This window comes from Panthera uncia, chromosome D1, assembly GCF_023721935.1.
Source record: "Panthera uncia isolate 11264 chromosome D1, Puncia_PCG_1.0, whole genome shotgun sequence".
In the NCBI taxonomy this organism is placed as follows: domain Eukaryota; kingdom Metazoa; phylum Chordata; class Mammalia; order Carnivora; family Felidae; genus Panthera; species Panthera uncia.
The window spans coordinates 101,874,654-101,892,057 of NC_064808.1; the positions used below are offsets into that span (position 1 = coordinate 101,874,654).

The window sequence follows — 17,404 nt, forward strand, 5'->3', positions numbered from 1 at the left end:
AAAAAAAAATTTTTTTTTTTTTTTTTTTTTTTTTTTTTTTTTTAAAGAATGCTTGTTCTTAGGGTTGCTGTTGACTTGGCCTGTAGTTACTAGAGAAACTCCAAGGATCTCATTCCCTTTATGGTTCATGTCTAGGCATGCCTGGAGACCAGGGAGACCCATGATTTAATCTAAGTAAGAATGCTTGTGGTGTTTTAAAATACCAAACAGAAGATTGCATTTGTTTTAGACAAAACCAGGAAGGTACCTTTCAGGGAGAGTGTTTACTGTTTTATTGAATTTCTGAGCTTTTGGTGATTAGGATGATGGGGAAGGAGAGCTAAGGGGAGGCAATGAGAGTTAATGATCAGGAGGAAACCCAGAAGAGTATAGAAAACATACACCTTCTGCTTTAGCTTTGGAGAATTTGCATTGGTTAAATTTACCACTCCTAGATGAAAGACTAGAGTGATGGGGATTGGGAATTACAAAAGGTGGAGACAAACTTACTTTCTTCTTTTAACACACACAGAGACACCATCTGAACATATTCTCTGTTCCATAGCTTTTGAAGGATGCCGTTAGAGAGGAAGAAGTGAAAAATCAGACTGATTAGAAATTTATTGGAGTTTAGCAGCTTATTTTAGAAAGATTTTTTTTTAATTTTTTCATTTTTTTCAAATGTTCATTTGTTTGAGAGAGAGAGAGAGACTATGGGCAAGCAGGGGAACAGCAGAGAGACAGGATCTGAAGCGGGCTCTGTGCTGACAGCAGAGGTTCTAACCCACAAACCATGAGCTCTTGACCTGAGCCCAAATCAAGAGTTGGATGCTTAACTAGCTGAGCCACCTAGGCTCTGCTTAGCAGCTTATTTTTAAACCTATTTTTTAATTGTTTATTTATTTTTGAGAGAGAGAGAGAGAGAGTGTATGAGCAGGAGAGGGGTAGATAGAGAGAGGGGGACAGAAGATGCAAAGCAGGCTCTGTGCTAAGAGTAGCAAGTCCGATGTGGGGCTCGAACTCACCAACCGCGAGATCAGGACCGGAGCCGAAGTCAGATGCTTAACTGACTGACCCACCCAGGCACTCCTAAACCCACTTTCTAAATGCGTATTTTCTCTTAGGAAATATAACACCATGTTTTGATTTTTATATAGACCAATAAATGTCAGACTACCTTATTACCATTCACGCTACTATATTAAGAAGTAGTGTGTATGTTGATGCAAGACTAGATTGAAGTCAACCTAGTGCCTTTGAAGAGCTAAAAATTAATGAATCTGTTTAATTATGACAGGAGATTTTCTTTCCAGCTAAAATGAGCTGTCAGGAGTTTTTATAATTTCATACTTGGGATTCCATTTCCTTGTGCTCTCATTAGTAAGAGTGCCCCAGATTCATTAGCTTCTTATTTATATTTATTGATTAATCAATACTGTTGCTTTCAATATGAAAATGTTCAATTAATTTATCTTTTAGTAAATCAGAAACAATCTAAAAAATAGACTTCGTAATTAAAATTGCTTGAGCTCTTTGTTAAGGCTTTAACAGTACAAACAAACATTTTTCTTATTAACCATCTTGAAAGAACACAGTCCAGCGATTTATGGTTTAGTTGGAGAGATAGACAGGTTGTATACACAGCTAATTAAGAAAGGGTTTAGTAATTATATTAATATTAATATATACAATATACTATTCATATATTATTTATATGTTTATATTGTATATAATTACTTAAGTACCAAGATGGTTAGATTAATAGATGCTTCAAGACTTCTTAATACTAATGTAAGCTTCATTGTTCTTTTAAAATTAATTTTTAATTTTTTAATGTTTAATTAATAATAGATAATTATCTTGACACACAACTGAAATCGTACGGTATTTGTATTTCGGCCTGACTTATTTCACTTAGTATAATGCCCTCTAGGTCCATCCACATTGTCACAAATGACAAGATTTCATTCTTTTTTTATATGGCTGAGTAATATTCCATGGCATATCTATAGATGCACCACATCTTTTTTATTCAGTCATCTATTAATAAACACTTGGGTTCTTCCATATCTTGGCTATTGTAAATAATGCTGCCATAAACATAGGGGTGCACTTATCTCTTCAGATCAGTGTTAATTGTTTTCTTCAGATAAATACCCAGAATTGGAATTACTGAATCATATGATATTTTATTTTGTTTGAGCATAGTGTTTTTTATAGTGGCTGCACAATTTACATAAGTGTCATTATTGCCAGTATTTAGGAAAAAAGAAAAAGCAAATCACCAAAGGTGGGGACATGGAGAAGGCTATATGGAAAATAAGGGATCAATCTGGGTCTAGAAGAAAAAGTCGGACTCAGATAAGGGGAGAAGACAGAGGTGGATGTTCCTGGTAGCAGGAACACCTCATGAAGGAAACATAACGATCGAATTCATGGAGACCGTAACATACACGGTCAGTTGGGAGAGCAATGAGTGTGTCCGCACTTGGGGAAATAAGATCAGAGAGGTGGGTAAGTAAGAAATAGATCGTGGGGGACTTTAGGTGTCAGGCCAGAGAGTTTTAATCTCATTCTTCTGATGGGGCTATGACTTACATGATGTGTTGTTCTATGGAGATTAATAAAGTGGCATAGATTAGAAGAGGAAGAGACTGAGGAGCCTCAACGTCCATTTAGGCAATTATTTTAATGGCCTTGGCATGCAGTGATGTAGAAAATCTGGTATGAATGGGAGGGGCTTGGGGAAGGAAAGTGCACAGGACCTGGTGACTAAAGTGGAGAGAGACCAAGATGAACCTCCAGTTTCCAATGACAAATGAAGACGCTGGGAGGCAAAAGTAGTCAGAGGCTAATCAGGATGCATTTACGGCCAGGCATGTTTAGGCGATGAAAGGACCTTGGTAAAAGTGGATATTTGGGGCTGCAACTCTGGAAAGGAGAGATTTAGTTATTCTAAAGGTGCAATAAAGTGCCCAGGATAAATGAGATCTCTAAGACAGGTATGACGTCTTATTTTTCACTGACCCTCCAGCATCTGCTGGAGGCTTTATAAAACGACTTTATAAAACAGTGCTACTTACTTAGGTTATTTAAAAAATACACTTTCTGGGGCTCCTGGGTGGCTCATTTGGTTAAGTGTCAGACTTCTGCTCAGGTCATGAACTCATGGTCTGTAGGTTTGAGCCCCGCGTCGGGCTCTATGCTGACAGCTCAGAGCCTGGAGCCACTTCAGATTCTGTGTCTCCCTCTCTCTGTTCCTCCCCTGCTCGTACTCTGTCTCTCTGTTTCTCTCTCAAAAATAAAGAATAAAAAAATTTTAAAAAAATACACTTTCTGTCAGAAGTGGGATTTCTGCTAAAACATCTGTATTTTTTTCTTCATTAGCAATGATGTGCATTTGCATATGGACATCATCTGCAACTTAAGTAAGGGAAGCTAATGAAATCACATCGGTCTGATGATAAGACTGGCTACAACATCAAAAAATGTAGTGAGTGTTATGTTCAACATAGATGACATTGTAAAATTATTTTGCCTATTTTTAAATTATTAAATGCATAAGTATTTTCATCTTATACCGAAGTTTAGCTAAGATCAAGAAGACAAATGCAGAATCAGATTTTCAAGGTTTACTGTTATCGATGAACCTTGGGCTTGAAGGTACCTTAGCGATCCAGCTGAAATTCCCTCATGCTAAAATGAGGAAATGCAGTTCCGGAAACTGCTAACTTGTGCAAGGTCATTTTGGTTATTTTCCTGTTTTCTACCATTTGACTCTCTGTTACAGTCTTAATCAGAAGGTAAAATAGGTCTTTGATATACTTCCCCTTATTTCTGTTCTTCATCTACATTCGAAACCTCATGGTCAGAAACCTCATGTTTGCCCCATTTCCATGTTTCCATGGTGCTTCCCCTCAGGCTCCCTCCCCTATTTCCAAAACATCTCCAGACAGAACAGGATTCTTTCCTTGTACCGAGGATAACTCGTTTGACATTTTGAGAAGGAAATCCTGAAAGACAACGTCTAGTCAAGGGACTAAATGCCTCATAATGGGAATTCTATTTTATTTTTATTTATTTTTAATTTGCTTAAGGTTTTATTTATTTTGAGAGAGACAGAGATAGCATGAGTGGGGAGGGGCAGAGAGAGGAGACAGAGAATCCTAAGCAGGCTCTGTGCTGCCAACCCAGAGCCCAACCGGTGCCTGAACTCAGGAAACCATTAGATCGTGACCTGAGTTGAAACCAAGAGTCTCACGGTTAACTGACTGAGCCACCTAGGAGCCCTTCATAATGGAAATTGTAGACATGGCATAAAAGCAGTACAAGAGCTGTTTTATTTTTATTTTTTGTCCTTAAATTTCTGCATCCATTTTCTTAAAAAAAAAATTTTTTTAGGTCTGTTTATTTAATTTGAGAGAGAGAAGGAGATTGAGAGTCCCGAGCAGGCTCTGTGCTGTCAGCACAAAACCCGACATAGGGCTTGAACTCCCAAACCATGACATCATGACTTGAGCCCCTCCATATCCATTTTCTATTCTACTTAAATATGAGGTTGGTTTAGAGGTGGCTGGGTGGCTCAGTCAGTTAAGTCTCCGACTTTGGCTCAGGGCACCATCTCTCAGTTTGTGAGTTCGAGCCCTGCGTCAGACATTGTGCTGACGACTCAGAGCCTGGAGCCTTCTTTAGATTCTGTGTCTCCCTCTCTCTCCGCCCCTTGCCCACTCAAGCTGTTTCTCTCTCTCTCTCAAAAATAAATAAACATTAAAAAAATATATGAGGTTGGTTTAGGCTGGCCCAGTCTCAACCTTCTGCAAAATTCTAATATCCTGCCATTGAGCATTATTACTACCTGGGTGTTTAATTGCCATGGAAAACAGAGTACTCAATCTGAACCGAGCACTGTTCCTCTGATCCCAGCTCTTCTGCTGAACTCAGTTATTGCAGTGATAACATTATTGTCTTGGTTACTAATGCTGGAAACTTGGAGTGATTTTTTGACTATCCCATTTCTCAAAAGGTTGCATCCAAATAGTCACTTGTGTACATATCTGATTTCCTTCTCCAGATTATAAGCCTCTTGAAAAGAAAATTGAATTAAAAAAATTTGTTTTAACATTTATTCATTTTTTTTTTTAATTTTTTTTTCAACGTTTTTTATTTATTTTTGGGACAGAGAGAGACAGAGCATGAACGGGGGAGGGGTAGAGAGAGAGGGAGACACAGAATCGGAAACAGGCTCCAGGCTCCGAGCCATCAGCCCAGAGCCTGACGCGGGGCTCGAACTCACGGACCGCGAGATCGTGACCTGGCTGAAGTCGGACGCTTAACCGACTGCGCCACCCAGGCGCCCCTAACATTTATTCATTTTTGAGAGACAGAGTGTGAGTGGGGGAGGGGCAGAGAGTGGGAGACACTGAATCCGAAGCAGGCTCCAGGCTCTGAGCTGTCAGCACGGAGCCTGACGCGGGGCTCGAACCCACCAACTGTGACATCATGACCTGAGCCCAAGTCAGATGCTCAACCAACTGAGTCACTCAGACGCCCCGTTGAATTTTTTTTTTTACCCCCATGGCACTTAGCAGCATCTAATATGTAGTAGATGGTCAGTAAATAGTCATGGATTGAATATGAATTATAACAGAAGATATAGATGTCATTATGTATAGGAGGTGATTTTAAATAAGGTGTTTAAAATCATCATAAACAAGTAACTGAAGGAAGTGTTGCATGATGTTTAGTTTCTATTTGTTTTTTCTGAACTCTAAGTACATTGTTATTCTGCTGTTCTATTCATAACATTAAGGCCTGCCTGGGCCTGTTTCAGAAAATAATGCTAGGGAGGGTTCAAAGCCTCATCAGCTAATGTGTTTCACCAGCTCAAAATGCAGTACAGCAGTGTGGCATCCGGGAAGGTGAAATAATCAAAGAATGATTAAACACCTGGCACCATTTTAGTATTATAAATGCAAACACTAAACCATTTGAAAAGGAAAAAATGGAGGATATCTTAATGCATATTGTGCCTTTAGTTTTAACGTAAATTTTATTTCAGCAATATGAGTAGTTGTCCTCGTTTTCAATTTTTTTTACTTCTAACATAAATTAAAAAAAAAATTAACCTTTGCAAATCCCAGCAAAGCCTAGAAAAGATGAGAAGAAATGATGCAAAACTGTGATAATAATCTGTGTTAACCTTAAGGCATTGTGAAGCAATCAAGAGTATAAAATAAATGGGAAATCTTAATAGCTAGGAGCTCTCTCTCTTAATGCGCTTCTACCTGTGCTGCATATAAGAATCATTTGCGGAAGCTTTTAAAAGTCCTGATGTCCTGGTTGTTCTCTATCCCCCTTAAATCAGAATCTCTGGGGGGAGGAGTCGGGCATCAGTATTTTTAAAAGATATTCAGGTGATTCCAAAGTGCAACAGTTTGCCAACCCTGCAACTGAGTAAGGGGAATAAGAAATATGCCATGGGAAGCCGAAATCAATAAGATGCTATGAAAAAGAAAGATCATTAAGGTCCTGGTTGCAACTTAATTTTATTTTTACATGTTCTGGGCATAGAGTAGATAATTAAATGCTAGTTGAACTAGCCTTACTGAATCACATCATTACTTGCAGGTGCTCAGGGACCATTTCCATTGTCCTTATATTATCATTTCTCATGCCTCCTAAGCATCAAAGATATTACCCTAGCCAGTGCAATCCTATCTGTGTTTCCAATAATAGTATCGATATTTCATCTCAGTTTGTCACTGGTGAACGTTTTAAGTTATACCGCTCCAGCGTGCCCACTACCACTAACAATGAAGTTTTTACCCCAGCCAACAGGGGAGTAATTCATTTCCAAAATTCTACTGTAGAGTCTATTTCCTTAAAACATCTGTCTCAGATTGGCTTCCTCTATTAGAAACAGACTCTGAGATGGGGGGACTACATGCAGAAGGTTTCTTAGGGAGTTCTCTTGAGAGATACACCCGCAGGGGAGTTGGAAACATAGGACGGAGAGAGGGAGAGGCGGACCAGTGATACACTTGCAACTGAGGGCTCAGCCTATTTTATGGGGAGCTCTAGAGATGGGACGGCTCTTCAGAATTGCAAGGGGGCCAGGTTTTCGTATCCCCACATTAGTCCGTCAATGGCTGCAGGTGGCCCCTTGCAGAGGAGGGGAGGATATCTTTTCTGTGAGGTAGTTTCCAAGAGTAAATTCCAGTGAGAGACACAGCTATGAGCCATGAGCATCTGATAGTTCCAGCAGTTGGGAGAGGATGGTGTTGACGCTGAAGAGGGGAACTGGTTGAAGGGCCTCGGTACAGTTACCGAGTGTACAGTGTTACAGTGTCCAGAATGACTTCTCTTTGGCCACTGGGAGCCCTTCATGTAGGCCCTTGTATCTGTTGACATGACCCACTAGTTTTGTGTAGCTTTCTTGCTTTCTGGTAAAATACTTTCTAGGCTCATCTAATAGATTTCCTGAACTCGAACTGGAATCAGCTGGTGTGCTAAGGGTTTGTTCGTTTGTTTTTTTAAGTGAGAAATGGTATTTAGAGACCACAAAATGAGCCATGGGATTGTTTGTTGACTCTAGGCCTTTCAGTAGGACAGAATTAACATACAAATTTTCGGGGGGAAAAAACCCTCAAGTTTATATTAATATTACCATTTCAAATGTAACATAGGATTTTTCTTAATTTCCTTGATTTTACACTTTTATCCTTTTTCCTTACGTTAAAAATCTTAGTTCATAACAATAGTAAATGTTTATATGTCTCTATTCTATTCTTTTTCTATGTAAAATTTCAAAAAAGTAATACTAATATTACCGTAAACAGGCTACAGAATGACATTTAAAAATGTATATCCTGGGGCGCCTGGGTGGCTCAGTCAGTTGGGCCTCTGACTTTGGCTCAGGTCATGATCTCGTGGTCCGTGGGTTTGAGCCCCGTGTCGGGCTCTGTGCTGACAGCTCAGAGCCTGGAGCCTGCTTTGGATTCTGTGTCTCCCTTTCTCTCTGCACCTCCCCCTCTCACACTCTGTCTCTGTCTCTCTCTTTCCAAAATAAATAAACATTAAAAAAATACTATAAAAAATGTGTATCCATCCAGCTCTCTCTAGAATATATTCCAATGTGTTCTAGAGTCCCTTGGATTTTGTCAAAGCACTTTGCTTGATCTTTATTCCATTCAACTTGTTAGTAGCAAGACACATTCTTGTCAAATTGACAAATAGCAGGTAGTCAAAATGATGAGAGAATTCACTGAATGACAAAATCAGGGTCACAAATCATCTCGATTCCTTATAGTGATGTTCTAGATTTAACACAATGAAATATGATAGGTAAAGCTGCAATATGCAGTTGTCATTTAATCCGTAAAGCATCAGGAAAGACTTAAAAAATTTTTTTTTATTGTTCATTTACTTTTGAGAAACAGAGATAAGAGCACGAGTAGGGGAGGGACAGAGAGAGAGGGAAACACAGAATCCAAAGCAGGCTGCAGACTCTCAGTTGTCAGCATAGAGCCCGAGTCGGGGCTTGAACTCATGAATTGTGAGATCATGACCTGAGCTGGAGTCGGACGCTTAACTGAGCCACCCAGGTGCCCCAGGAAAGACTTCTAATAAAATAAATATAAAGTTATTATTTATTAATAAGAAAGTCTACCACTTTTTGAGCACTTACTATAAGCCTGGCGTTCTGCTGGATACTTCATATAATTTTATAATTTAATCTTGACAAGAACTCATAAGGCAATAGTAGTAATATCTATCGTTTACAGACCATTTACTGAGAACTTGGTGCTCTTTGAGGCATCTTATACTTAATTCTCATAACAACGCTACAAAGTGTTCTAGATCTGGAAGCCTGATTCCAAAGCCTTAGGTCCACTTTTTACCCCCTTTTTCACAGATGAGATTTTGAAGAGGAGAAAGATTGAGAAACTTCCCTAAATTTCTGGTTAAAGATGGGCTGGGATTCAATCCCAAAGCTTGATTTTACAGCTGATTTCTTTCTTCCTTTCTTTCTTTCTTTTTTTAATGTTTATTTTTGAGGGAGGGAGGGAGAGAGGGGGAGAGAGAGAGAGAGAGGACAGAGGATCTGAAGCCAGCTCTGTGCTCACGGCAGAGAGTCCCCTGCAGGGCTCTAACCCATGAACCAGAGACCATTACCTGAGCCCAAGTCAGACACGTAACTCACCGAGCCACCCAGGTCCCCCTAGTATCTTAACTGCTCTGCCTTCCTGTAACAAGTGCTAGGCAGGCTCTGGACTGGGTGCTTTGACGTGTTATTGATTGTAATCTTGTTAACAACCCTGGGGCGGGGGGTCACTCTTATCCCTCCCATTTTGTAGATCAGAAACTGTTCAGGAGGTAAGCAAGCTCCTCCAGGTTACCCAGACTGTGAGTCGTAAGTTGCAACTCACACCCAGGTCTAACTCCAAAGCCCATATTCTTAAACATTATGCTATGCAGAAAGGGAAAGATGTAAACAAACAAACAAACAAACAAAAAACCCAACAGCACTAGTGAAAAAGACTACTTGCAAGTTCAGCGTGAGGCAGTGGTGGGATATCGCTGCCAACAAGGTGAATGCCACCCGAGGCTGTGTTCTAGAAATACAGTATTTGTAGTAAGGGTGGAGACAGTCCCACTATAATCTGTGATGGCAGAGCTTACCTGGGCCATTTTGTGTCATTCCAGGCTCCACACTCTAAACGAGCATTACTGACATGCCTGAAATTCATTCATCCACAGGGGAGGGCCGAGCATGAAGTGTCTGAGTAACGTGTTTATGGGAAGAACTGTTAAAAAGTTGAGGTTGGCTGTGCAAGAGAGAAGACTCAGGAGGGATGGAATAGCTAAGGTTTGAAGCGTCTGCATGTGATGGAAAGTTAGATACAGTCAGTGGTTCCAGAGGGAAGAGCTAAGGCTTCCCTTAAAAGGGAGGAGGTACTGCCTGGTATTTGCAGGTTTCTAGAAATGAAAAGGGCTTCCTTGTAAGAGAACGAATTCTTTGTCATTGATGAAGAGCCTGAATGACCTGTATGTCAGGTGCGGCGGTCCTTAAATTTTAGCGGGTATAAGAATCACCTGAAAGAGTTTGTGAATTACAGATTCTCAGACCTCACCTACAGAAGTATCAATTCAGTAGATCTGGGGAAAGGCCCACAAATCTGCATTTTTAACAAGCAACCCAGTGGCTCCAAATGAGGTGGTCAGTGAAGTACACTTTGAGAACCAGGGAGACTGGATAAACTCCAAGATCTCTTCCATTTGTTTGACAAATAAACATTTTAGTAAAAAAATGAGCATAGTCAACATAATGATTGTTCAGAGAAAGTTGTCTTATGTTTCAGAAAAGATCCAAGGCGAAATTCTTTAATATGTTGACAGTTACAATTAGAGACAAAAGTATTGGGATGTAGGATGTTAGGATATGGAAGGGGAAAGCTTGATTCTCAATCTGTGTCATAAGAGATAAGATTTTAATAGCAAAACAGAAGAGACAACTCCAGGTGGAAATCTTTGACCATTTTAAAGAACTCATTCTACATATACCAGGGAGCAATCTGAGGGGGACCTGGAAGAAGCTATCTAATTAACCTAAAGGAAAGCACCTGTGTAAGGTTAAACACCTGTCAGGCTTTTGACCCAGGCTTATATAAACTTCAGCCTAAAACTAACAAAACAGGTGTGGGGGAGAGTGTTTTCTAACTCTGGCCCACTTTTATTTTTGTTGTTGTTGTTGTGGGGGCTAAAGCACTTTTTCTGGCAAATACAGTGTATGTTTGATTAACCTTAACTTTTACTTAAAGCATGCAACCTGAGAGTCACATTTTAGAACTACTATACCCTGAAATGTTTTGCTTTCTGTAAATACCTTTTTAAAATAGTGGTGCTCGGGTGTAATTTACTGTCCCGTATCCAGACTTTTTTTTTTTTTTTTTAGCTTAAGTTGCATACTGGTGTTTTATTTGTTTCTTAAGTATATTAAAGTTTTAAAAAGTGGGGTTTTTTTTCTTTGAAAACATTAAAAACTGGCTAATTGAGGAATTGGTGTTTACGGCTGTTTTGGTAGTGGACCCTACTGACACGCTTATTTAGTTGACGAAGGACCAGCAAATGATTTCTATGTTTCAGGTATATAAAACTTCCAAATGGCAATTACATGTTGATTGTAAGCTTGATCCTGTTTCTAGTTCATTTATTCTCACTTCCTTTGAATGGTTGCAGTCCTCCTCCTTTCTCTTGAATCATGAGAGATGAAATTGCAACAGCCGTTTTCTTTGTCACAAGATTGGTGAAAAAACATGATAAACTGAGTAAACAGAAAATAGAAGACTTTGCAGAAAAGCTGACGACAATCTTGTTTGAAACCTACAGAAGTCACTGGCACGCCGACTGCCCTTCTAAAGGGCAAGCGTTCAGGTGAGAGCTGGCATATAGGATGACAAGGGGAACTAACGAGCAAGCAATAACCATTGGCAGTGATTCTGTTGGCAGCCTACGAGTAACAAAAGGTGTACGGCCTCAAATTTATTTGAACTTGGGCTTGGAAGAAATGCAGCAGGTGGTAGTGCATAGAGAAAACTATACAATTTCAACATCGTTGAAAACTGTAGTGCAACCCCCCTTACGTGGGGTGGTTTAAACTATCTCTGACTTGTGTTTACCGTGAAAGATGGGCAGAGGACATTCGGCAAAACCAATTGCGTGACTTAGTGATGTAATGTTGTGAGTAGCTGATGTTGATGGTTCTACTCAGAAAGCCGTGGAGGGACAGGGTGGGGGTCAGCGGTATGAGAGCAGTTGGCCCACCACGATTCCCGTCTACTAAGGTGCCTGTCACCAAGTGTTTGTTTCCCTTTCCTTGCTTTCTAAAGGTGTATCAGGATAAATAATAGTCAGGATAAAGATCCCATTCTAGAAAGGGCTTGTGCTGAAAGTAACGTGGATTTTTCTCACCTGGGACTTCCAAAGGAGATGACCATATGGGTAGATCCCTTTGAAGTGTGCTGTAGGTGAGTAATCTCACTGGAGGTGGTGTGCTCTGTGATCCCTGGAATCATGGGTTATGGAGTCAGTTCTGTGCACCTTTGTGAGAGATGATCCACGAAAGCCCTGCATTAGTGGTGAGGACACTGGCTGGTTAAGGTTTCAGATGCAAACTTTCTTAGCACAGACTTCCAGTAGGAGTGGACACAGTGGAAGCACAGAGAATTTACACAGTACAGTCAAACCTTGGATTGCGAGTAACTTGTTTTGCGAGTGTTGTCCAAGACCAGCAAACATTTCTAATAAATTTTAACTTGATATGACTGATATCTTGCAATACGAGTAGTATGTGATGCCTAATGTCACATGATCATAACTGAGCCAATGGTTCTTGAAATTCTCTTTGCTATACAAGTGCTTTGGATTACAAGTGTGTTTCCGGAACGAATTATGCTCGCAAACTAAGGTTTTCCTGTATTTGAAATTTGACTTCAATCACTGCACTGTATTGCCAACTATAGATTGTAAGGCCTAAGTGTTACAGGCAATATCAAGGGGGCAGAGGAATTGGAACTCAGTTCATTAGTTGAATCAAGAGACTAGTTTTTATCTTTGTCAGAGAAATTCACCAAGCTAGCCCTTACAGAATACCCTCACTAATTGCTACCCCGTGGAAGCTGAAGGTCACAGTGTCTTGCAATTTGCTTTGCTGTCAAGCCATTTCAATTTGTTTCTTAAAATAACTTTCTGCAGATTGGTTGAGCGGTCTGTAGAAAAGGTTAGAAATGAAAAAAAAAACTTGGATTTTTGAATCCTTAATAAAGAAATTTTCTTTTCCTACTTAGGTATGGTGAGAAAAATCATCCATTTACAATTGCTTCTTTTAAAGGCAGATGGGACGAATGGGAGCTTTCCCAACAGGTCAGCTGTGCTGTTAATCGAGCTACATTAGACTACGCCTCTGGCATTTCCTCTGATGAAGAAAGTTGTAACAAAGAACCGCAGATCATTCCTAAAGTCAGCAATCCAAAGAGTATTTATCAGGTGAAGTGTGGTCCAGCTCTCAATGCTTTTTTTTTTTTTTTCTGTCCTAATTCTGAAAAGAATTTGTTCACTGTAAAAGAAACAAATGGAAAACAGAAACAAAACCGTAAAGATTAAAATCACGTTATTAACATTCTAGGAAAATTTTTTTCTTCTTGGTGTAGTTTCTTTACTTGGTGGAGTCCTCAGGAGTTACATAGGACTGTTTCTCCATATTATTTGAACAGAAGTTTCCTTTAATCCAAATTCCTTCATAATTAAATATTAAAATTAGCAGACTTTCTTGCTAGTAGAAAATAACCTACCACTTGTAGAAAATTTGGAATATTAAGAAATGGTCAAAGGTCTGTAATCTCACCATGAGAACAGTTCTAAAAAAAATACATAATTTAAATACATATTAGATTAATAAATTAAACATATATTAAACATAAATATATTCATATTATATATATTATATATACATACTACATACATATATATATATATATATATATTTAACCACAACCCACAGAAAGGTAAGCATATTTATATGTTGGAAATAGGTTTAAAGAAATAATACTTACCCTTACTTAGCATAATGCCCCCAATATTTTCTACTAAATTGATTTCAACCACCTAAATTGATTTCATGACTCAAAAATGGTTGCAACCCACAATTTGAAAAACATTACTCTAGACAGAATCTTGACTGACACTGTATGTATATACTTGTTTGTACGTTTGCTGAAATTAATCATTTCTGTTGTAACATTAGAACAATTGAAGTAACATCTTGGCATTTTTTTCCCTTGTAATTTAACCAATCAATTACTGGCACTCATCTGGATTATTTCCACATTTTTATGATGCAAAAAAAAGTTGATAACTTGTAGAGATAACTGTATTTTAAGTTAGTGTGGAGATTTGATTCTCAGACATGGAGTTACTGGGTCATACGGACATTTCCCTGTTGGGAATATATGCCAAAGTAGCATCTAAAGGTTTTGTTTATTTGTAGTCTAACTAGCTCTATGTAATGAAAGTGTCTCTTGTATCATTTTTCCTAAAATTGGTTATTCTTACTTAAAAATAATTTACTAAAGATGCTACCTGTTCTAGATAATGTTACTTGAAGTAACATTAAAAAACAAATCTCCATGTGCCCAAATGTTTTGGGTACTTATTAGCATACAAATCTTCTCCTCACGAATTATTTGAGGTCTTAATGTATTATTATAGGCTCTTCAAAGGTTAGAAATATTTTAACCCCTTTTCATATTACTGGCAAATAATTTTTCTATAGCTTGTGTAGTTTATAAACTATAGTTTATTGTATAGTTCTATATGTGTAAAAGTTTAAAATCATATATTGAAATAGATGCCCTTAATTCTATTCTTATGCTTAGAAAGATTTCCTTCCACCTAGGGATCAGATCTGTAGTCAGCTATATACTTTGTAGAGCAACGTACTTTAGGAGTGTGATCTGTAAAACATCTGTATTGGTTATTTGGGATGTTGAAAATGGATATATCTAGACCTTAGTCCAAAAGGTCATGATTAGACAGTTCGGTGTTAAGCCAGAGAGGGAGGGTGGGGTAGAGGAGAACCCAAGAATATACACAAATTTGAAGATGTGTTTTTAAGTATTTTAGTTGTATTAAAGATTTAATTTTCTTAAAAGATAGGACTTTATAACCACCCGTCCCACTGGCTATTATCTACTGTGTTTTCTGTTCGTTGGTACTCTGCTTTGTAAAGGCTTACCTTGTGAGTCATGGGTTTGTGTTTAGTACTTAAGTCTAGCTTCTTAATTTACAGATCTTCATACCTACTTTGATACTTTTTTTTTTTTTTTTTCAGGTTGAAAACTTTAAACAGTCCTTTCAATCTTGGTTCCATGTCTCCCGCAAAAAGAATATGGCAGATGGCCGTATGGGCCTCCTAGGAAATGCTTATGCATTGCATAAAAATCATAAGCGTCAGAGGCCTGCTGCTATCTACCGGGTAGACAGGTACCACTGGGTCAACACTAACCGAAAATGCAGTGGCCGGGTACTCGTGGGATAGAGCTCAGAGGAGCGGCTTCATTTTCTCTATAACAAAAGGGTGTCTAAAATTGAGAGGCCCATGAAACAGAAAAAATAACCATCTCAGGGACTAGAGTGGCGTCATGGCAAATCCTCTAGTGCAGATCATAACAGTGTTCTTAGCTATACTTTTAACTCTTAATTTTATGTGAAGTTTTATGTAACACTAATGAATGTACTCAGTAAGGTAATGGAATGAAGATAGTGACCTGTGATGAGATTCAATGAATTATGAAAAGTAACGGTTTAAATAAACGTACTATGTTTTTAATAACTTGCTAGTTCAGTTTTTTGTTTTTGGTTTTTGATTTTTTTTTTCTTTTTGTTTTTGTTTTTGGGTTTTTTTTTTTTTTTTTTTTTGCAAGAAAGCTTCGAAAGTTTGTGTTTCTTCATTAGCCATTAAAACAAATAGAACTTCACTTGGCAAAGTGTGAGCCTCATGATACAGTCTCCTGGTTCCATTTTGTTACCTGCCATCACTGCTCTATTTCACAAGGCCATTGGGAGCTTGTTTTAAGATTACTCTTTAAGATACAAAATTCCCTTGCTTGTGTGTCTTTCAAAAATTTTCATCCATTTATTTCTAAAACTCTTAATAGACTTAATTATGACTTTCATAACAGTGACACCTGCTCATTATAAGGATTCAAGCTAATTTAAAATAAAAAAACTTGATAAAAAAAATTCAAGCTAAGCACAAAAACAAAACAAAATGCACCAAGAAAAAAAAAATCCCTACCATCCAGCCAGAAACTACCATTATTAACATCAAATGGTGACCATCTTTCCAGTCATCCTACATATATAAGAACTGATACACAATTAATTTAATAAAACCATGCTATAGGAGTTACTAAATTTTTAGGACCTATTTTAATTTTTCATTTTAGTTATCTCAGCAAAATGGAGAAACTGAGAGTGAAATATTCATGAAAGTTTCTACCACAATATATTTTATTTTCCAAAACTTTTCTCCGAAGTTAAAAAAAAAAAAAAAAAAACAGAAAAAAAAAAAACCCAGAAAAAAATGGGGAAAAAAAAGAAAATACCAGGAGGTTGGAATCATCTTTAAAACTTTGACAATTTTATACAGTATTAATTGTTGCTATCAAGCTGCAGAAAGCATTCTTAATTTTTTTCCTGAAGGACAAGTTGTGAGATATTAAAATCTTGGGTTATGCTTTCTCTTATAATTTCATCAACCTTACAGGAAACTGTTTTTGGCACTATACCGTGGAGAAAGCTGAGACCAGTTTGATTTCCCCAACTCCCCACCACTCATATCAACATTTTTGGTGGCTTCCTTTGCCTGCCAGTCTGAGAACTTTTCCTCTATATTAGAAATCTATGTCCAAGTGTCTGTCAGTCATTTTACATCAGTTTTTCCCAGAATACTGTGTCCCTTTCTCATCTGAAGATGTAATTTTTCTAGACCAATCTTCTACAATATTAATACTTTCTTTGTCCATCCATTTCAGGGATACCAACTCTCCTGATGCTGGATCATTACTTTTGGTCTGATTGCTTTAATATCTTTATTTCCTTTTTTTAAAACCACAATTGTCTTAAGTCTTCCTTGTGCCAGTTTGATTCTTACTCCTGTCTGGTCTTTCTTGTTTCTTAGTTCCATAATGATATTTTAGATTTCAATCAGTGACTTTCTCTGTAGGAGTTATTCACATGTATAGTTTGACCAGAAAATGAAAGAAAACTGTATAAGATAGTTACTATACGTAAAACAACCTAATACTTAGGAAGAATGGGTTTCTAAGAACCTTTACACAAGGATTTTATTAACAAAGTGTCTCTTGAAGTGAGTGAGGTTGTTTTGTTTTGTTTTTTAATGTTTACTTATTTTTGAGAAAGAGCAAGTGAGAGCATGAGCAGGTGAGGGGCAGAAAGAGGGAGACACAGAATCCCACGCAGGCTCCAGGCTCGGAGCTGTCAGCACACAGACATAGACTGTGTATGTCTGTGTATATGCGTGTGTACACAAATTATACCTTGAAGATAACTGAAAACTTTTATTTAAAAAAAATTTTTTTTTTAACGTTTATTTATTTTTGAGACAGAGAGAGACAGAGCATGAATGGGGGAGGGGCAGAGAGAGAGGGAGACACAGAATCGGAAGCAGGCTCCAGGCTCTGAGCCATCAGCCCAGAGCCCGATGCGGGGCTCGAACTCACGGACCGCAAGATCGTGACCTGAGGTGAAGTCGGACGCCAACCGACTGAGCCACCCAGGCGCCCCTAACTGAAAACTTTTAAAAAGAGACAGCAGTAAGTGCACATAATGTGGCAGAAAAGAGATC

The 17,404-nt window shown here is 38.3% G+C and overlaps 1 protein-coding gene across 1 annotated transcript; it reads left to right on the forward strand.

Annotated features, from left to right (window-relative positions):
• Positions 1-11,239: 11,239 nt before the first annotated feature.
• On the forward strand, positions 11,240-13,386 carry BTG4 (BTG anti-proliferation factor 4). Its single transcript, XM_049613689.1, has 3 exons — positions 11,240-11,412; positions 11,868-12,005; positions 12,825-13,386. The coding sequence occupies exons 1-3, from the start codon at positions 11,240-11,242 to the stop codon at positions 13,138-13,140; spliced, it is 627 nt and encodes a 208-aa protein (XP_049469646.1). The 3' UTR covers positions 13,141-13,386.
• The last annotated feature ends 4,018 nt before the right edge of the window (positions 13,387-17,404 follow it).

Coding starts and splice junctions, on each gene's coding strand:
- BTG4 (XM_049613689.1), top strand. CDS start 11,240: ATGAGAGATGAAATTGCAACAGCCGTTTTCTTTGTCACAAGATTGGTG. Junction 11,413..11,867: donor TCTAAAGGGCAAGCGTTCAG/GTGAGAGCTGGC, acceptor TGCTTTCTAAAG/GTGTATCAGGATAAATAATA. Junction 12,006..12,824: donor CCCTTTGAAGTGTGCTGTAG/GTGAGTAATCTC, acceptor TTTCCTACTTAG/GTATGGTGAGAAAAATCATC.